The sequence below is a fragment of the Bacillus rossius genome, chromosome 8 (genome assembly GCF_032445375.1).
Source record: "Bacillus rossius redtenbacheri isolate Brsri chromosome 8, Brsri_v3, whole genome shotgun sequence".
NCBI lineage: Eukaryota > Metazoa > Arthropoda > Insecta > Phasmatodea > Bacillidae > Bacillus > Bacillus rossius.
In genome coordinates, this window is record NC_086336.1 from 1,848,474 (window position 1) to 1,867,409 (window position 18,936).

Here is an 18,936-nt window from a genome sequence, read left to right on the forward strand (position 1 = left end):
CTTTAAATTATGCATATCAACTTGAAATTTATTATTAATTTAAACAGTAATAATTAAATATTAATTATAAATGACTAACAGTTTTTTTGTACCAATTCTCAACAACCAAACAAAATTTTAATGCTTCATCTTAAAATAAATAGGCATATTATTAAATTTCAGAAAATTTTACAAACCTTGGATTTAATAAAGCAGCAATTTTATGAATACATTCTCAAAAAATTGGAAAATTTGACACCAAAATACAAATAATTAGAAAAACTTTTAAAAAAAATTAAATGAAAGCTTATAACATTATATCGTTGCCACTGGGCAGCGTGTATAAAAAGTAGTCGGCGCAAGTTGGCACGATCATGTTTGGTTTTGGTCAGTTTTATGTACGTTTTTTTGGGGTCCCTAGTTATGAGCAAAGACAGAAATGAATATATATGTAATTCAATCAAAAATTTTGTTTTTAACAGTTTAGTCACCAGATGTACTGTTTATTGTAGTTGTCTGAATAGTACATAGATGTGTAGTAGTTTTTTTTTTTTTTTACAATACCATATAGCAATAGAACTGTATTTAACCTCCTGCGTTTCCTGCTTTTCGGTACTACAAGAATGGAATAATTTTTAGACGTTTCAGTCATTATTCATCAGTAACTATCATCCTGTAGATGGCAACCACACTTCAGTAAATTAGTCTTCATATGTTTCGTAACCCTGGCGTGTAGGATGAGACCCGCACGAGTGTGGAAGCATGGAAGCGTGGAAGCGTGGTGTGTGCGCAGGTGCTGAGGCTGCTGTTCAGCAAGGACCACCGGGTGGCCGAGGTGCGCCGCCTGCTGCAGTCGTCGCAGCCGGTCAGCATCGGCATCACGCAGCGGCCGGACGTGTCGGACCACGAGTTCATCGAGGAGCAGGAGAAGCAGCTGTACGCCCTGTGCACCCGCACCATGGCCATCCCCGTGGGCAGGTAGCGTCAGAGACATCCGTGGTCGCCATCACTGCCATGATTGTTATTACTGATGAAACTACTAGTAGTAGTAGCATTCAGTTCACTCAGATATACATGAGGATAAAGAACACGGTTGTTATTTGAAATATTACACTTTCCTTACATTACGTGTTACTTGATGTTTTGACTGTGGACTGATGACACCGTCTTCCTGACGGAACGACTTACCGCGGCGGCGCGATAACAAAGAATGACTAGTTGCCGGCACTGCCAGCTAGTGGCGCTACCGCGGCCAGTAGCGCGGGAAGTTCAAACGCAGTCTTGATATAAGGAATGTCTCAAAAGTCCCAACATATTTACACAAATTTAAAAACATCACAAGTCCAATCATACACAAGTCCAATCACTTGATGTGTTGAAGAGTGTTTGTTTGTTGTGCCGTAAATTAGAGATTTAGGCACGTTTATTTAATATTTTGTAATCTGAAATATTTTGGAAATATTATTTTTTTTTCTCTCATCTTATTTTCTTTACGGCCAGGCCCTTAGCCTCTGTTCTCAGAGGCGAGCTGATTTTCGTTCCCAGCCTCATGCTAGGCTAGCATTCTGGCTAATATTTCTCCCGCCTCCAGGCACGTCGGGGCCGGTAACGTTATTTCTTCGCGGGTCTCCTTTTGCTAAGAGCAGCTTGTGAAGCAGTGCTGAGCCCTGCTAACTCTGTCACGAATCGGTATAAGGTTCACTAGCAGCAAGACACGACAGGAGGATCCCGTGGGCCTTGTGTCCCACAGACCATGCGTTTTTTGAAGCCACCCCCCGCCTGCTCTCCCACCCTCTCTTCTCAGAAGTGGCTAGGAGCGACGACCGCTCGAGTGCGTTAACCGAACTCAAGGCCATCTCAGGCTTGGCAGCCGCAGTTACGATTCTGCACCTTAACGACACCTAGCGACGGCTGTGGTAACTAATGCCACTGGTGAGGCGTCGGCAGCGCCGACACTACCGCGCTCGCGCGGAGGTAACGACAACCTCTCCCCTCCTTATGTCTCAGGCCGCTAGGTGGCACCACTGGTTACTCCATTAACCCCCTAGCTTGACATCTCGTCGGTCACTAGTCGATTTATTAGTACTTCCTCTCGCCACCAAAAGATAGCGCCTCAGTCGCGCAGTCACTCCAGTAAGATCTATTTTTTTTATGCCGGACACCTTCGGGTGGACTCGGTAATTTTCGGCTCAGAGCCTACCCCCCCCTTCCCATTCTCTAGAGACCCCGCGCTTATGATATCCTGGTGAGATCCCGCTCTGAACTTACTTCGGTGCGCGCCTCCTGACTGACTGGTACCGTTTGTATCTGCGATCTTCGGCGAATCATCGACATCGTATATTATGTAGTCTTCTCAGACTAAAGGGATGGAGTCCCTAGCTAAAATTATTAACCAGTCAGTAGTTTAGTTGAAAGTAGAGAAACTTAGTATTTTTATATTAATAATTTTTTAAATTAATCATGATGACTTCCGTGGCTACCGCGAATCGTGGTTCGAGTTTGCGGAGACGAGACGCCCTCTCCTGAGCGCCAGGACCAACACCCTGTTTTGGTAAGTCTTGACGTCATCCCCCCCCCCTTTAATTTCCCTCTATTGGCCTTTTGCGCCATTTAAGTATACTGTCTGGAAACAGGTCTAATTCTTTGGAATTTGGACTTTTGTTTCAGACAGGGTTCCAAGTTTGGGGCAACCAAAATCCTCTGCCAGAACCTCTGGAGTCGGTTCCTGCGCAGAACCCAACATCATTAGGCCTACTACCTTGATCACCGTCTACCTACAGCCCCGGGTGATACCCGCATAATTCTATCTTTTTATTCACGAACCCAAGATTAGTGTAACCCAGTTAAGACAGCGGACAGTAAAAGGCAGTTCGAGGAGAAGAAATTTATATTATGTTTTGGAAGGACTATATGTACAATCTTTAAAGTTACTAATGTTAATTTCATTCTTGTTTTTAAATATTTTAATTTTTGTTATACATTAAGGGCCGGTCCTATCGTAAATAACGTTAAGGAATATCATATAATAAGTGTAATTGTGAGTTATATAAATAAGATCACTTATCAATGAAAAACAGTCTTTACTAAGGAAAATTTAATCTATCAAAAAAAAAGAACAATGATTAATAAAATAAGGAAGTCTATAGACGTAACAGTTGTTTTTATTTATTTAATATATAATAACGATCCTTTTACTCCCAAGTATTTGTAGGGAGTCCCTAAATTTTCTTTGTTTACTCCTAGTGTCGCCTCTGTTGTTGACTTTTATAGCTATTAATTGAGGGCCTCAGTAATCAAAGCTTCCAAATCTTTTAACCTTATTATTTAATTATTCTTTAAGACACTTGGGGTATTACATTGTGGACGGAGAGTGTTGGTGTTGAGGTGTCGAGGTGAGCTGAACACCGCACGGCGCACAGAAGCAGGTGAGCCGCGAGTGGTGTTCTCGCAGGGGCATGTTCACGCTGCGCTCTGTGTCGCCGGTGGTGACGGAGCCCCTGCCCATCCCGCGGCTGTGCCTGACGGGCCGCGCGCCTCCCAGGGGCACCACGGTGGACCTCACGCACATCGAGGTGGTGCCCAACATGAACCTGTGGCCGTCCTTCCACAACGGCGTGGCCGCGGGCCTCCGGATCGCCACCCACGCCTCCAACATCGCCTCCGACTGGATCATCTTCAACAAGCCCAAGGCAAGCCCTCTCTCCGCCTGTTGACCTGACGTGGGTTCCCTAGCCCTTTGACGTGCTGACGTTGTGAGCGACGAGGACAGCTCCGGTTACCAGCCTGGACAGCTGGGAGAGGTTGGGTAGGCATCCACCGGACCGCGGGTTCGCTGGGTGATTGAGGAGTCCCAGTGTGAGGCGGGAGACTGGGGTAGGCGCCAGAAGTGATGACTCCAGAGGGCTAAGGGAGCATCCAACTTTCTGGTGAGCTAAGTGGAGTAGGGGGCCGGAGGTGGTACACAAGCTGGGATGGGTAGCCTCAGCCTCTGTGTATAGCCAAAAGCTCTAACGCTCTTCCTGGTTGCGTATGCGGCGTATCCGCATCCACGCCCATGGGGGCCCCAGGGCGGTAGGGCCTAACGACTAAGAGCGCTGGGTTACGAAAGAAAAGGGGGGGCAACCCCTGTGACAGTCTATGTCGGCCTGAGGTATGGCAGGTCGGAGGGTGGTCCGAGGAGACCAGGACAGCCAACTGTCGAGGTACGGGGCTGAGGCGGCGACTATGCTGGGTTGGTCATTGCCGAAGCCCTAACACCCCCCCGATCAAACAACAGGTAGTGATCCCTAGCAGTTCTGTTTAATTTATATAGCTCTGGAATGTATATAAAACGAACTGGAAGTTACTCCCACCCTACCTTGATAGGGCGCACATGTGGGAGGGGACCGTGAGAATGCCGGCTGTAGGTCGGAACAATCTGCCCTTTTTGCAACCACCTACATTCTCTTGTTCAGAAGTCATTGACTTTTATTTTCTGCATGTCTTTAGTGTCACATTATTAATTAGGGGAATTAAGGATACATTCCTTTCACCACCACATGAAAAACCATTTAAAAAAATTTATTAACACATTCATTTCAATTTAGTGTCCATATTGTTTAGATAAATGTAAACTTTTAGCAAAATGTAGAAACATAATGCAGTTTGGGCATATATAGCATTTAAAAAAAAAACTTTTCCGACTATCAAACCAATTTATGTGCACTTTATCTTGTTGCTTATAAAGGTATTTCCTTGAAAGTGTCTCATTTATAATGGTATGATTATGTCATGGATGAAATTTCTTTAGCGTTATAGAATGTTTAGTTTTAGGTCTTAGAAATGTATGTGTTTTGTATGGTTTTAAATTCAATTAGGGATGGGCCGGTCGAATCCTCGAATCCTCGAATCCCACCGAATCTCTAGTATTCTAAAGATTCGAAATTCAAGGGAAAATATTCGGGATTCGAGGAAAAATATTGTTGTAAATGTAGTACTTTAAAAACTTAAATGCTTACAATTTACTTGGCCTGTTTACGTTTTCCTTGGAACACATCCTATTGAGGTACAGTAGAACCTCGTTAATACGTGATGGTCAGGACCGAGATAATCACGGATTACCGAATTTCACGGACTAGCGATTAAAAGCCCGGAAGGTCTTGTCAAGCTTCTCAGGCACTGGCGTGCAGCTGGGTTAAGGCCGTTCACGGTAAGGGCCGGCCATCTTCGAATTAGTGTCTCGGCTTAAAAAAATACAGCACTGCCTAGCCATTAGTTCACGGTCATTTACAACAGACGAAGAGAGAAAGATAAGATCGTGCTGACCTTGCACCCCCCCCCCCTCCACCCTCGTCCAGCCGAATGCCAGCCAGACAGTAGACACGTCACTCGCCAGGCGCCTGCCGTGCGTTGGCGGGCGGAAACAAACAAAGGGAGACGGGAAGCAGAAGTCAGGACATCCCCCTCAAGTTTAAAGAGTGACAAATGTGACAGCTGAAAGGGGGGCGACACAAAGGGTCGGTGATGGCTTGCAGTGTTTGCCTGCCGGCCCGCGTGACGTTAATTTTAAGCGCTGACAATTTTTACTTCTCTTTTTTTTCTTCTCTTTTAAATCGCCCCGGATTATCCGATTCCCGAATTAGCGCATCACGGATTAACAAGGTTCTACTGTATTGTACTTTTAATTCATTATTATATAAAAAAAATTATGAAGCATGTACTGATTTGGGAAACTTACTTTATATTCATGAACATGGATGCATTGTCGCTACATTGGCATTAAATAAGGCATAAATCACATATATATTCTCAGACTATGCTAAAAAATAAAATAAAGCACATTTAGAATCTAGACTAAATATGAATCTTTTTTTTTTTTTTAAATTACTTTACCGAGAAATCTGTTAATTAGTAATACAACAATAATGCCGACTTTCATCACAAGTTACGGTTGCACATGTAGTAATAACAATAAAATAATGAATGACAAAAATTAATACATTATACAATTATTATTTTAATCGCAATTCAATTTTAAATATTCTGATACACATTCTATTTATGAATTTTTTTAGGACCAAGTTTGGTTTGTGTAGACTACCAACGTTAAAATATGTATTATCTGAGAATTCCATGATGGCCAACCAATGAATTTGTTAGCCAATCATTTTGAGCAACATAAAAAATAACTAATATTAATATAAAAAATTTTAATGGGATACTAGAGAAAACACGTCACTTTTAACTTTGGGCATATTAATCACTATGCTTTAGTGAGGCTTAATTTTAAAAGATGCACGACTATATTTCTTATGGCCTAAAACCATTAAAGCCAAGATGGCGCCTTTCAGTTTCCATTAAATATTTCAGGAAAGCGTTTACCTTCATTTGGGACTTTAAACAAATGTCAAGTTGGTAACTACAAAATATTGTTCCGTCGGATGTTGAATTTTGTTTTCCGATTTCCGTGGATACATGAATCACTGTACTCACAGATAATGCCTGAATGCCTTAAATCCACCAAGTCGGATTCTACAGCAATTGATGAAGTGACCAGATTCTTACGTGATCCTACAGTTAACCCAGAAATAAACATTCTCGAATACTGGAAAACTCAGTCTGCGTGTTCACCCAGGCTACATAAACTGTCCAAAAAATATTTGTGTTCCCCACCTGCGACAGTGTTCTCTGAACGTTTGTTCAGCACTGCAGGAAACATGTGACCAAAAACGGAATCGTCTTGATCCAGACCGTGTCAAAATCCTTGTTTTTTTAAATAAAAATTTAAATGGTTTAATAATTCTGCATAATGTTTAATTTTTTCTCTTAACTTATAAATTATTTTATAATTAACCCTTGAGAACTGGATTCGGATTCGAGCGGTGGATTCGAGGTACTGTTTGGGATTCGGATTCGAGAAAAATGGGATTCGAACCATCACTAAATTCAATATAATAAATTATGTATGCTTAACTTTGCTATGTTTATCTTTGAAAAATTGCTATCAAAAGAACTACCAAACCAAAACTATTTAACAAATAAATGTGTTTTTGAGAGAAAAATGGATGATGAGTGTCACAAATAATGAGTGGTAAGCTGAAAAATATGCTGTTATCTCTTATTTCACTCCTTTGTTTTGGTCATGCAAAAAATTTAAATCTCCTTAACTGTACACTTTTTTTAACTGCATGGAATTTGAATGCTTTGTGAGGAGAGCTTTCTGTTCACAACTTAAGTCATTGAACTAGTTATAATTTAAATTTAATTTAATTTAAAATTGTGTCATGCCCACCTACAGTTAGACCTGGAAGGTGGGCAAGACAAGTACACAAGACAAACACAAGGTTCTCATTGCAAACATATGGACTCCCACCCCCAGTGGTGCCATAGCACATGGCCAACACACGAAGGCAAGAGTACCACATATTGGCGGTGTAACAAACACAACAAACACAACAAACACAACAACCACAACAAGTACAATAATACCACAAACATTATTAAGTACATACAGCACAAAATAACAATCAAAAAAAGAGAAGAACAAAACTCTTTTATAACTATTTACTAAGTTATTAACTAAGGAATTTACTATATTGCAAAGTTACAAATTTCAATTTATTTCATCTGATATAATTACAATATATAAATTATTCAGTGAATAAGCAAGACAGGTACCTGTTGAGGGAGTTACCAAGGATGTGAGGAAGTACGGCCGTGCTGGGGGACTGTACGACGGCCGTGCTGGTGGACTGTACGACGGCCGTGCTGGGGGACTGTACGACGGCCGTGCTGGGGGACTGTACGACGGCCGTGCTGGGGGACTACGACGGCCGTCCTGGGGGACTACGACGGCCGTGCTGGGGGACTGTACGACGGCCCTGCTGGGGGACTGTACGACGGCCGTGCTGGGGGACTGTACGCTGGCCGTCCTGGGGGACTACGACGGCCGTGCTGGGGGACTGTACGACGGCCTTGCTGGGGGACTACGACGGCCGTCCTGGGGGACTACGACGGCCGTGCTGGGGGACTGTACGACGTCCCTGCTGGGGGACTGTAAGCTGGCCGTCCTGGGGGACTACGACGGCCGTGCTGGGGGACTACGACGGCCGTGCTGGGGGACTGTACGACGGCCGTGCTGGGGGACTGTACGACGGCCGTGCTGGGGGACTGTACGCTGGCCGTCCTGGGGGACTACGACGGCCGTGCTGGGGGACTGTACGCTGGCCGTCCTGGGGGACTACGACGGCCGTGCTGGGGGACTGTACGACGGCCGTCCTGGGGGACTGTACGACGGCCGTCCTGTGGGACTACGACGGCCGTGCTGGTGGACTGTACGACGGCCCTGCTGGGGGACTGTACGACGGCCGTGCTGGGGGACTGTACGCTGGCCGTCCTGGGGGACTACGACGGCCGTGCTGGGGGACTGTACGACGGCCGTGCTGGGGGACTGTACGACGGCCTTGCTGAGGGACTACGACGGCCGTCCTGGGGGACTACGACGGCCGTGCTGGGGGACTGTACGACGGCCCTGCTGGGGGACTGTACGCTGGCCGTCCTGGGGGACTACGACGGCCGTGCTGGGGGACTGTACGCTGGCCGTCCTGGGGGACTACGACGGCCGTGCTGGGGGACTACGCTGGCCGTCCTGGGGGACTACGACGGCCGTGCTGGGGGACTGTACGACGGCCGTCCTGGGGGACTACGACGGCCGTGCTGGGGGACTGTACGACGGCCCTGCTGGGGGACTGTACGACGGCCGTGCTGGGGGACTACGACGGCCGTGCTGGGGGACTGTACGACGGCCGTGCTGGGGGACTGTACGACGGCCCTGCTGGGGGACTGTACGACGGCCGTGCTGGTGGACTGTACGCTGGCCGTCCTGGGGGACTACGACGTCCGTCCTGGGGGACTACGACGGCCGTGCTGGGGGACTGTACGACGGCCCTGCTGGGGGACTGTACGACGGCCGTGCTGGGGGACTGTACGCTGGCCGTCCTGGCGGACTACGACGGCCGTCCTGGGGGACTACGACGGCCCTGCTGGGGGACTGTACGACGGCCGTCCTGGGGGACTACGACGGCCGTGCTGGGGGACTGTACGACGGCCCTGCTGGGGGACTGTACGACGGCCGTGCTGGGGGACTACGACGGCCGTGCTGGGGGACTGTACGACGGCCGTGCTGGGGGACTGTACGACGGCCCTGCTGGGGGACTGTACGACGGCCGTGCTGGTGGACTGTACGCTGGCCGTCCTGGGGGACTACGACGTCCGTCCTGGGGGACTACGACGGCCGTGCTGGGGGACTGTACGACGGCCGTCCTGGGGGACTACGACGGCCGTGCTGGGGGACTGTACGACGGCCGTGCTGGGGGACTGTACGCTGGCCGTCCTGGGGGACTACGACGGCCGTGCTGGGGGACTGTACGACGGCCGTGCTGGGGGACTGTACTACGGCCCTGCTGGGGGACTGTACGACGGCCGTGCTGGTGGACTGTACGCTGGCCGTCCTGGGGGACTACGACGGCCGTCCTGGGGGACTACGACGGCCGTCCTGGGGGACTACGACGGCCGTGCTGGGGGACTGTACGACGGCCGTCCTGGGGGACTACGACGGCCGTGCTGGGGGACTGTACGACGGCCGTGCTGGGGGACTGTACGCTGGCCGTGCTGGGGGACTGTACGACGGCCGTCCTGGGGGACTACGACGGCCGTGCTGGGGGACTGTACGACGGCCCTGCTGGGGGACTGTACGACGGCCGTGCTGGGGGACTGTACGCTGGCCGTCCTGGGGGACTACCACGGCCGTGCTGGGGGACTGTACGACGGCCGTGCTGGGGGACTGTACGACGGCCGTGCTGGGGGACTGTACGCTGGCCGTCCTGGGGGACTACGACGGCCGTGCTGGGGGACTGTACGACGGCCGTGCTGGGGGACTGTACGACGGCCCTGCTGGGGGACTGTACGCTGGCCGTCCTGGGGGACTACGACGGCCGTGCTGGGGGACTGTACGACGGCCGTGCTGGGGGACTGTACGACGGCCGTGCTGGGGGACTGTACGACGGCCGTGCTGGGGGACTGGACGACGGCCGTGCTGGGGGACTGTACGACGGCCGTGCTGGTGGACTGTACGACGGCCGTGCTGGGGGACTGTACGACGGCCGTGCTGGGGGACTGTACGACTGCCGTGCTGGGGGACTGTACGACGGCCGTACTGGGGGACTGGACGACGGCCGTGCTGGGGGACTGGACGACGGCCGTGCTGGGGGACTGGACGACGGCCGTGCTGGGGGACTGGGGGACTGTACGACGGCCGTGCTGGGGGACTGTACGACGGCCGTGCTGGGGGACTGGAGGACTGTACGACGGCCGTGCTGGGGGACTGGGGGACTGTACGACGGCCGTGCTGGGGGACTGTACGACGGCCGTCCTGGGGGACTGTACGACGGCCTTGCTGGGGGACTGTACGACGGCCTTGCTGGGGGACTGTACGACGGCCGTGCTGGGGGACTGTACGACGGCCGTGCTGGGGGACTGGACGACGGCCGTGCTGGGGGACTGGGGGACTGTACGACGGCCGTATTGGGGGACTGTACGACGGCCGTGCTGGGGGACTGTAGGACTGTACGACGGCCGTGCTGGGGGACTGTACGACGGCCGTGCTGGGGGACTGGGGGACTGGACGACGGCCGTGCCGGCTGCGCAGGGCACGGCGGAGGTGCCCGTGGAGCACGCGGGCTTCCTCATGGCGCTGGGGCTGAACGGCCACCTGGGCAACCTGATGGTGTTCAACAAGTACGAGTACCTGGCCAGGTGCCACGAGATCACCAGCGTGGGGCTGCTGCTGGGCGTGGCCGCCACCAAGCGAGGTATGATGCCGTGTTCCGGTCTCATCGGTCACGTGGGCTGCAGTTCTGCTATCCTCTTGCCACCATCTCAAAACAATCTCATTGGATTTGGGACCGATTTCCACACATCCCAGCTCCGGAAACCTAAAAATCACGTTCTTTCGCGTGACGAAAGAATTTAAACTTCTCTAGCATGAAAATGTTTGCTGTTTCAATTGCAGTTTCCAATTTTCATAACGAGCAAATGTCCCGTGAATAAAGTGCTAACCCTTTAAGTGCACGTAGTATTTACTCTAGGGCACCAAAGCCAGCCTTAACACGGCGTGGGGCGTATGTTTCATTAAGCCTGCACGATGTCCCATTTTCAGTATTCATCTTACTGCAGAATCCGGTAGTGAACATAAAACACTCAGTTCTAGGACATTATTACATAGCAACCCTCCTTAACTTACAATTTTTTTTAGGGAACCGTAAAAACATTTTAAGGAAAAATTACAAAAAGGTAACTTTGTGCGCATATATTAGGTGCTTTGCATTGTCATTCTGTATGGAATGTTACAACATTATCACATCTGTCTTAGGTTGTCAAGCATTAGAATAATAATGAGCTGGTGCCGTATTAGACTAAATATTTTGGAAGGATTTTGTTTTGTTTTTGAGGCTGTTTCAAAATCTTCAGGCCAAAACATAATTGGCTTTTTGTATTGTGATCATGAAATAGATAATGTTATTATGTTTTGTGTTGAATTGTATTGATTTCTTTACTTCAAAAAAAAATATTTACTGCATGAAAAAGATTAGTTTTAGCTTAGCTCCTCAGTGTGAAACAGTATTAAATATACGTGTGATATGTTCACGATAAATAAGTCTTTTTTTTCATTAGAGTGTGATAGGTTTGAAATGTGTGTTTGAGGCACAATGGACTTGGCCACCACGAAGATGCTCAGCGTTCACTTGGAGGCGTTCCTGCCGCCCACGTCCATAGAGCTGGACGTGCCACAGAACATCCAGGTGGCAGCCCTGCTGAGCATAGGCCTGGTGTACGAGGGCACGGCACACCGACACACGGCAGAGGTGCTGCTGGCAGAGATAGGTTCGCATCGGAACTACTCTCTTGCTCCCACACGTGCACTACTTTCACAGAACCATCCCCTGGAGCTGGCTTCAGCCAGTCAGTCTTCTCGTTCCTGATTCTAATATTTGATTACATTCGCACATTCGCCATGGCAAAACAGCCAAACCAAATTGATCCATGTCTAAATGTATTGTGTGTTTAATCATTTAGGTAAGTATTTAACCTAAAAATAGTTGATGTTTTCTCATAGAAAAGGTGCAGAACCAGCTGTTGGTACTCGGGAACCTGAGTCGAGTCGAGCGAGTAGTGTTAGGGTGACCCCCGGACTTCTAGGACGTAACTGCGGTTTGGGGGAGCAGGGTGGTGGTCAGTGTGGCTGAACACAGCAACCACGTGGCAACGAGCCACAACCGTCTGCTGCTGACGTCACGGTTGGTTCATCAGCTCTAAGGCAGGTGTCGTCAGTGTGAGAAGCGCTGCAGTTATTTGCAATGATTAAAAATTCCAGCTGCGGTGGCTTTGGGCAGAGACCTTAGCCACTGGCTAACCAGATCAGTTGGGATATAGGAGAATAATTAAGGAATAAGTAAGTCTTATAGTACTAGTAATATGTGGTAGGTCACGTCATATTTAAATATCAAAAATAGTTTCCCAGAAGGCTCTATCTATAGTTCCAGCAAGCTTCCAGAGGGTGCCACAGTCTGAAGTTTTTGCTGCTAAAATGTGCCAGGCTATAGTACTAGCTGGTGGCAACACATTCAAATACTAAATTAAGTACAGTAGAACCCCTATCATACACTTTTCAACGGAGGGCACAAAAATGGTGTATGATGCGGGAAAGTGTATGAAAAGGGAATGGCAATAATAAGATTTTTTTTCAATCTAGCATACCAGCACAATAATTGATTAAACTTAAATACATAATGTGTAAATAATTGCATTATATTAATTAAAGATATGAATTCATCATTATATATACATATAATAAAACCACCAGAAATGTAAAATACAGTCCATAACCAAGTAAAGCAGTCCTTTCTTGGAGGGGGGAAAGGTCACCAAGCCTAAAATAGAAATTAAAAAAATTAGGCTATTGTAAAAAGAAAATCAGAAATTTTTGCTTGTTTGTTTCATTTTACAAACAACTTTATGCAACAGAACAATTTTCAATAAAATGTTAACTTGAGAAACGTACAATACAAAAAAATCCGATCATATGAAAACAATAACAAACGGCTATATTCAGTTCAAAGAGTAATGAATGCACAAAATATGAGATCCGTGCCTTGGTAAAGCGCGTTGACCATTTTCATAATCATTGCTAATTTGCGCCACTAGTCTCGCTTGGTGCTGGCCACGGTCTAAGAAGGGGAGGTCTGGACACTCGCCAGATAAAAGTGACCACTTACTGTCTCCATAGTTCGTTCGACGTCCGCTATTCAACTCTAGCGCTAGGTGTCTTGCGGTGGAAATATATCATTAGGCGTTATGATGATTTTGTCAATTCTCGTGAAAAACAAACAAGAGGTAAATAATATACGATACAACGATAGTTTAAAATCATCACCGGAGGATGCACAGTAACGTGATAATCGGGCAAAGGGTCACGTTTCCGTAAACTAATATGTTAATATCTATAAAACTTTAAAAAAATACACTCGTTTAAAACGGTAATTTTATGCAAATTACTGGAAATATCGCAATGCCGTTTTGCAGAATAATCAGGAATCATGTAAGGAAGTAAAAATAAGTTTTTTTTTACTTTTTTTATTTCCATGGTGGCCCTCTACTCCATAATTACAAACGTAGAGAGTTACGACAGTATTTTATGCACTGCAATGAATTTTAATATAATTACACTATATTTTAACATTTAAAATTAAAGGCTGAATCAAATTACATAACTTGGCTGATTTACGTATTTGAATAACAATACCAAACCTGCATTTACAATACATTATTTGCTACACAAATAAGTGCCATCGTCAATGTTTTGTGTCTCATGTCAAGGGTTGACGCTTTAGCTTGGGTGCATAGTAGGGACGTATTTTTTTAAATTTTTCATTTACATTGCATTACAATATCCAAATAAAAAATATATACGTTTTTATAAGTTGTCGAAAACAAACAAGACGCACATACACAGCAAGCAAAAATAATAGCTCCGACCACATGAATGCACAGGTATTGTAATGTTAATTACAAACAGCGATTACTCCTAAACGAGTTGGGATTCCGTATCTGCGCCATTTGAAATAACAAAGGAAAGTTTAGAGCACTGAATAATTTTTTTTGGGATTATTATTATCTTTTTTAAGGAAGAGACCGCACTCGTTTTGCAAATTTTGTATTTTAATAAAAAATGGTGTATTGTCAAACTACTTACAAACAGGTATTATCAGGGTTGTGCTGGTCATTAATAAAATTCGACATCATACATTCCATTTTTAAAAAAGTCGGGCCTATACAAAAATAAGTAATCTTTAGACTGCATTCATACAAATAATAAAATTTTATCTTACTATTCCAATGACGTTTCCGAACTGATCTTTGTGTCCCTTTTTTTTGTGCGAATGTCGTCTTCCACAAAATGTTTTTCGCATACATAATGGGATCTTTTAAGTACAAACTTGTCTCATGGAATTGCTTTCTGCCACAATTGCCTAACATTGTCATCATTGGGAACTCGGAATATTACAACTTTCTCGTCCGACTTTGCCTGATAATTTGTTTTGTACCCAGGTGCAACACAATGGTTAGGCATTTTCACAATTAAAATAATATACGCTTATTCTCTTTACTAACAATCAATGCTCCTTGCTCACAATGAAGTTCCCGGCTTCCCGCAAATGCCAATGTGGAAACTGTACTTCGTAACCTAATTTACCTAATTTATGAAATAATTCCCAAACTTATAAAAAATAAACACATCCAATTTAATACTGTATCGATATCTGGAGATGAATGCATTTTTAACATTTAAATGAACATTTAAATGATTATTATGTTGAGTTGTTCATAACAACAAAGCTTAAAATACCACCGCAGAACAACCAGCGCTACAGGTCAGATGGTGGAGCGGAGCGGAACTACGGAGACATTAGGTGTGCCACTTTTGCATGCTGGCCTGGTTGGGGTGTGTCCAGACCTCCCCTTCTTAGACCGTGGTGCTGGCCATAGATGCTAGTAGCGAGGTGCACAGTCTTCCTGATGCCATCCATATCTATGGTGCGATAAAGTTTTCTTCTTACGTTTGCAAAGGTAAACAATGAACGTTTTTCAAAATAAAAGCATTAAAACGTATTTTTTCAGGAGGAATATAACAAAAAAATTTGTGAATTTTAAGACTTTTCCGCTTTGTAAAAACGTATGAAACGGGAAATTCGTGATTTTATAAGTGTATGTTCCGGGAAAGTAAACCATTGTAAATATAGTACTTTCGGCGGGACCAAAATTAATCGGCGTATGACACGGGAAAATGTATGAAAAGGGAATGTATCATCGAGGTTCTACTGTATATTAGGAGGCAATCCTTGATGAGCACAGAAGCCTGAGGAAAGCATCAACAGTCCCCCACCAACATGAAATTAGATGCCATCTTGGATGAAGATGTGTAGGCATGGTGCAGCACATTACATGCACAATATATTTACTTGTTAAACCAAAATTTTTATAGTGTTCAATATAGGCGTATTGTAAAGAAATGAAAATCTTTATAGTATTAATTTAGTGGTAGCTTATAGGAATACTTTTTTTCTGTTATTAAAATAATAGTAATAAGTAAAACTTTGCACAACGAACTCCTTTACAACAAATTCCTTGCTACAAGGAAGCAACTGTTTCTGCCAAAATGGCATATAACCTTATATATTTTTGCCTCTAAATAACAATGTATTTTTTTTACTGTTCTGCCAAAAAACTAGCTACTGCAAAAGAAATATCCAAATATCTAGGTAAAAATATCATTATTTTCCATTTGCTTCGTAAAAATATTATGCTTCAGCAAATAAACAACACTGTCACAATATTACAATTGGCCATAAAACTAGTGACGATGAAACGCACTATGCAGCTAGTGAATTTAAACATTGTTGTACCATCATTAGTAAACAAAACCACTAATCGATTAGTCAATCTCCCTAACATGGTTCCAAACATCCAATTGCACAAAAGTATGCCCAATTTCTATGAAAATAGTCTATCATTGCTACGATGTTGTTATCGGTTCTGTGAAAGTACTCCTTAAATAAATTTGTGAGAATTTACTAGTGTTGTTACCAAAAATACGTTAAAGCAACCTTTAGATCACAATTACTTTGGCTGGTTAATTTGGTTACAGACACATGAGGTTGTGGTCGGACGAACCAGTACTCGCTGGCAGCAGGACTGGGGTCGGGGGACTGTGTCAGGTGCTGTGTGCAGGCCGCCCGCCCGGCCCGGAGATGGAGAACAGCGTGGACCGCGAGTCGTACTCGCTGGCAGCAGGACTGGGGTCTGGGGGACTGTGTCAGGTGCTGTGTGCAGGCCGCCCGCCCGGCCCGGAGATGGAGAACAGCGTGGACCGCGAGTCGTACTCGCTGGCAGCAGGACTGGGGTCTGGGGGACTGTGTCAGGTGCTGTGTGCAGGCCGCCCGCCCGGCCCGGAGATGGAGAACAGCGTGGACCGCGAGTCGTACTCGCTGGCAGCAGGACTGGGGTCGGGGGACTGTGTCAGGTGCTGCTGTGTGCAGGCCGCCCGCCCGGCCCGGAGATGGAGAACAGCGTGGACCGCGAGTCGTACTCGCTGGCAGCAGGACTGGGGTCGGGGGACTGTGTCAGGTGCTGCTGTGTGCAGGCCGCCCGCCCGGCCCGGAGATGGAGAACAGCGTGGACCGCGAGTCGTACTCGCTGGCAGCAGGACTGGGGTCTGGGGGACTGTGTCAGGTGCTGTGTGCAGGCCGCCCGCCCGGCCCGGAGATGGAGAACAGCGTGGACCGCGAGTCGTACTCGCTGGCAGCAGGACTGGGGTCTGGGGGACTGTGTCAGGTGCTGCTGTGTGCAGGCCGCCCGCCCGGCCCGGAGATGGAGAACAGCGTGGACCGCGAGTCGTACTCGCTGGCAGCAGGACTGGGGTCGGGGGACTGTGTCAGGTGCTGCTGTGTGCAGGCCGCCCGCCCGGCCCGGAGATGGAGAACAGCGTGGACCGCGAGTCGTACTCGCTGGCAGCAGGACTGGGGTCTGGGGGACTGTGTCAGGTGCTGTGTGCAGGCCGCCCGCCCGGCCCGGAGATGGAGAACAGCGTGGACCGCGAGTCGTACTCGCTGGCAGCAGGACTGGGGTCGGGGGACTGTGTCAGGTGCTGCTGTGTGCAGGCCGCCCGCCCGGCCCGGAGATGGAGAACAGCGTGGACCGCGAGTCGTACTCGCTGGCAGCAGGACTGGGGTCTGGGGGACTGTGTCAGGTGCTGTGTGCAGGCCGCCCGCCCGGCCCGGAGATGGAGAACAGCGTGGACCGCGAGTCGTACTCGCTGGCAGCAGGACTGGGGTCTGGGGGACTGTGTCAGGTGCTGTGTGCAGGCCGCCCGCCCGGCCCGGAGATGGAGAACAGCGTGGACCGCGAGTCGTACTCGCTGGCAGCAGGACTGGGGTCTGGGGGACTGTGTCAGGTGCTGTGTGCAGGCCGCCCGCCCGGCCCGGAGATGGAGAACAGCGTGGACCGCGAGTCGTACTCGCTGGCAGCAGGACTGGGGTCTGGGGGACTGTGTCAGGTGCTGTGTGCAGGCCGCCCGCCCGGCCCGGAGATGGAGAACAGCGTGGACCGCGAGTCGTACTCGCTGGCAGCAGGACTGGGGTCTGGGGGACTGTGTCAGGTGCTGTGTGCAGGCCGCCCGCCCGGCCCGGAGATGGAGAACAGCGTGGACCGCGAGTCGTACTCGCTGGCAGCAGGACTGGGGTCTGGGGGACTGTGTCAGGTGCTGCTGTGTGCAGGCCGCCCGCCCGGCCCGGAGATGGAGAACAGCGTGGACCGCGAGTCGTACTCGCTGGCAGCAGGACTGGGGTCGGGGGACTGTGTCAGGTGCTGCTGTGTGCAGGCCGCCCGCCCGGCCCGGAGATGGAGAACAGCGTGGACCGCGAGTCGTACTCGCTGGCAGCAGGACTGGCCCTGGGACTGGTGATGCTGGGGAAGGGGTCCAGGCTGTGTGGTCTGGGGGACCTGGCCGTGCCGGACACTCTGCACTACTACATGGTCGGAGGGCACCGCCGCCCGCTCACCGGTCAGTGGCTTTCTGGTTATCTCCAAGGTTTCACCTGCCCAGATGGCATTGAACATAAAGTTTATAAAATATAATGGAATAACCTGCTTCTTGCTTTGTCCGTAAGGCTTTTGTTTCATTTTCTATTTTATTACTTTAATTGTGCAAAACCAAACATTTGTTTGAGAGACTTTATTGGTTGTTTCACATCCTCGGCACATGCTGCATGCTGTATGAGTGTGTTGTAGGGGCACAGAAGGAGAAATATAAGTCTCCGAGCTACCAGATTCGTGAAGGGGATGCAGTCAACATAGATGTAACCAGTCCGGGTGCTACTCTGGCCCTGGGGATGATGTACTTCAATACTGGCAATACGTAAGCATTATTAATAGTTTACACGGTAGGAGAAAGCACCTAAGTGAAACACAATCCCACCTGCATTGTAAAGTTTTTCTATTATATTTTCATTGATTCTCTATTAATATTTGTTATAGACTACATAATTTTATGTCAGTAAATTCACACAAGTAAATGAAACAGCAGCTTATGATAATAAATGTTTCAAGTAACAGATGCGTCTGTAGAGCTGTTGAAAGATGTTCATATCTCAAACTATGAGGGTTTACATTCCAAAGGAAACTGTGAATATGTACAGGCAGATATCTTAAATACTGTGTTTTATCGCATAATTGTTGCACATTTTAAACTAAAATCAAGTTTGAAAAGTAGAGGTGCGATTTTTACTTGAAAAAAGAATTTACTGTTAGGTAAAGTTATTCACAAAAACTAAACCTATCTATGGTAAGTATTTTTATTTAAAAAGT

General features: G+C 47.6%; 1 protein-coding gene across 2 annotated transcripts in view; it reads left to right on the forward strand.

Moving 5' to 3' along the window:
- Positions 1–18,936, forward strand: part of LOC134535448 (anaphase-promoting complex subunit 1) — a 74,334-nt gene that overhangs the window by 32,752 nt on the left and 22,646 nt on the right. Inside the window, exons 19-24 of one of the 2 annotated variants that reach the window (XM_063374554.1) lie at positions 773–957; positions 3,431–3,668; positions 10,664–10,826; positions 11,719–11,898; positions 17,951–18,133; positions 18,361–18,487. In XM_063374554.1, coding sequence (XP_063230624.1) covers positions 773–957; positions 3,431–3,668; positions 10,664–10,826; positions 11,719–11,898; positions 17,951–18,133; positions 18,361–18,487 — 1,076 coding nt within the window. Of the gene's footprint in view, positions 1–772; positions 958–3,430; positions 3,669–10,663; positions 10,827–11,718; positions 11,899–16,302; positions 18,134–18,360; positions 18,488–18,936 lie in introns of those variants that run through there. The other variant, XM_063374555.1, reaches the window with a different exon arrangement.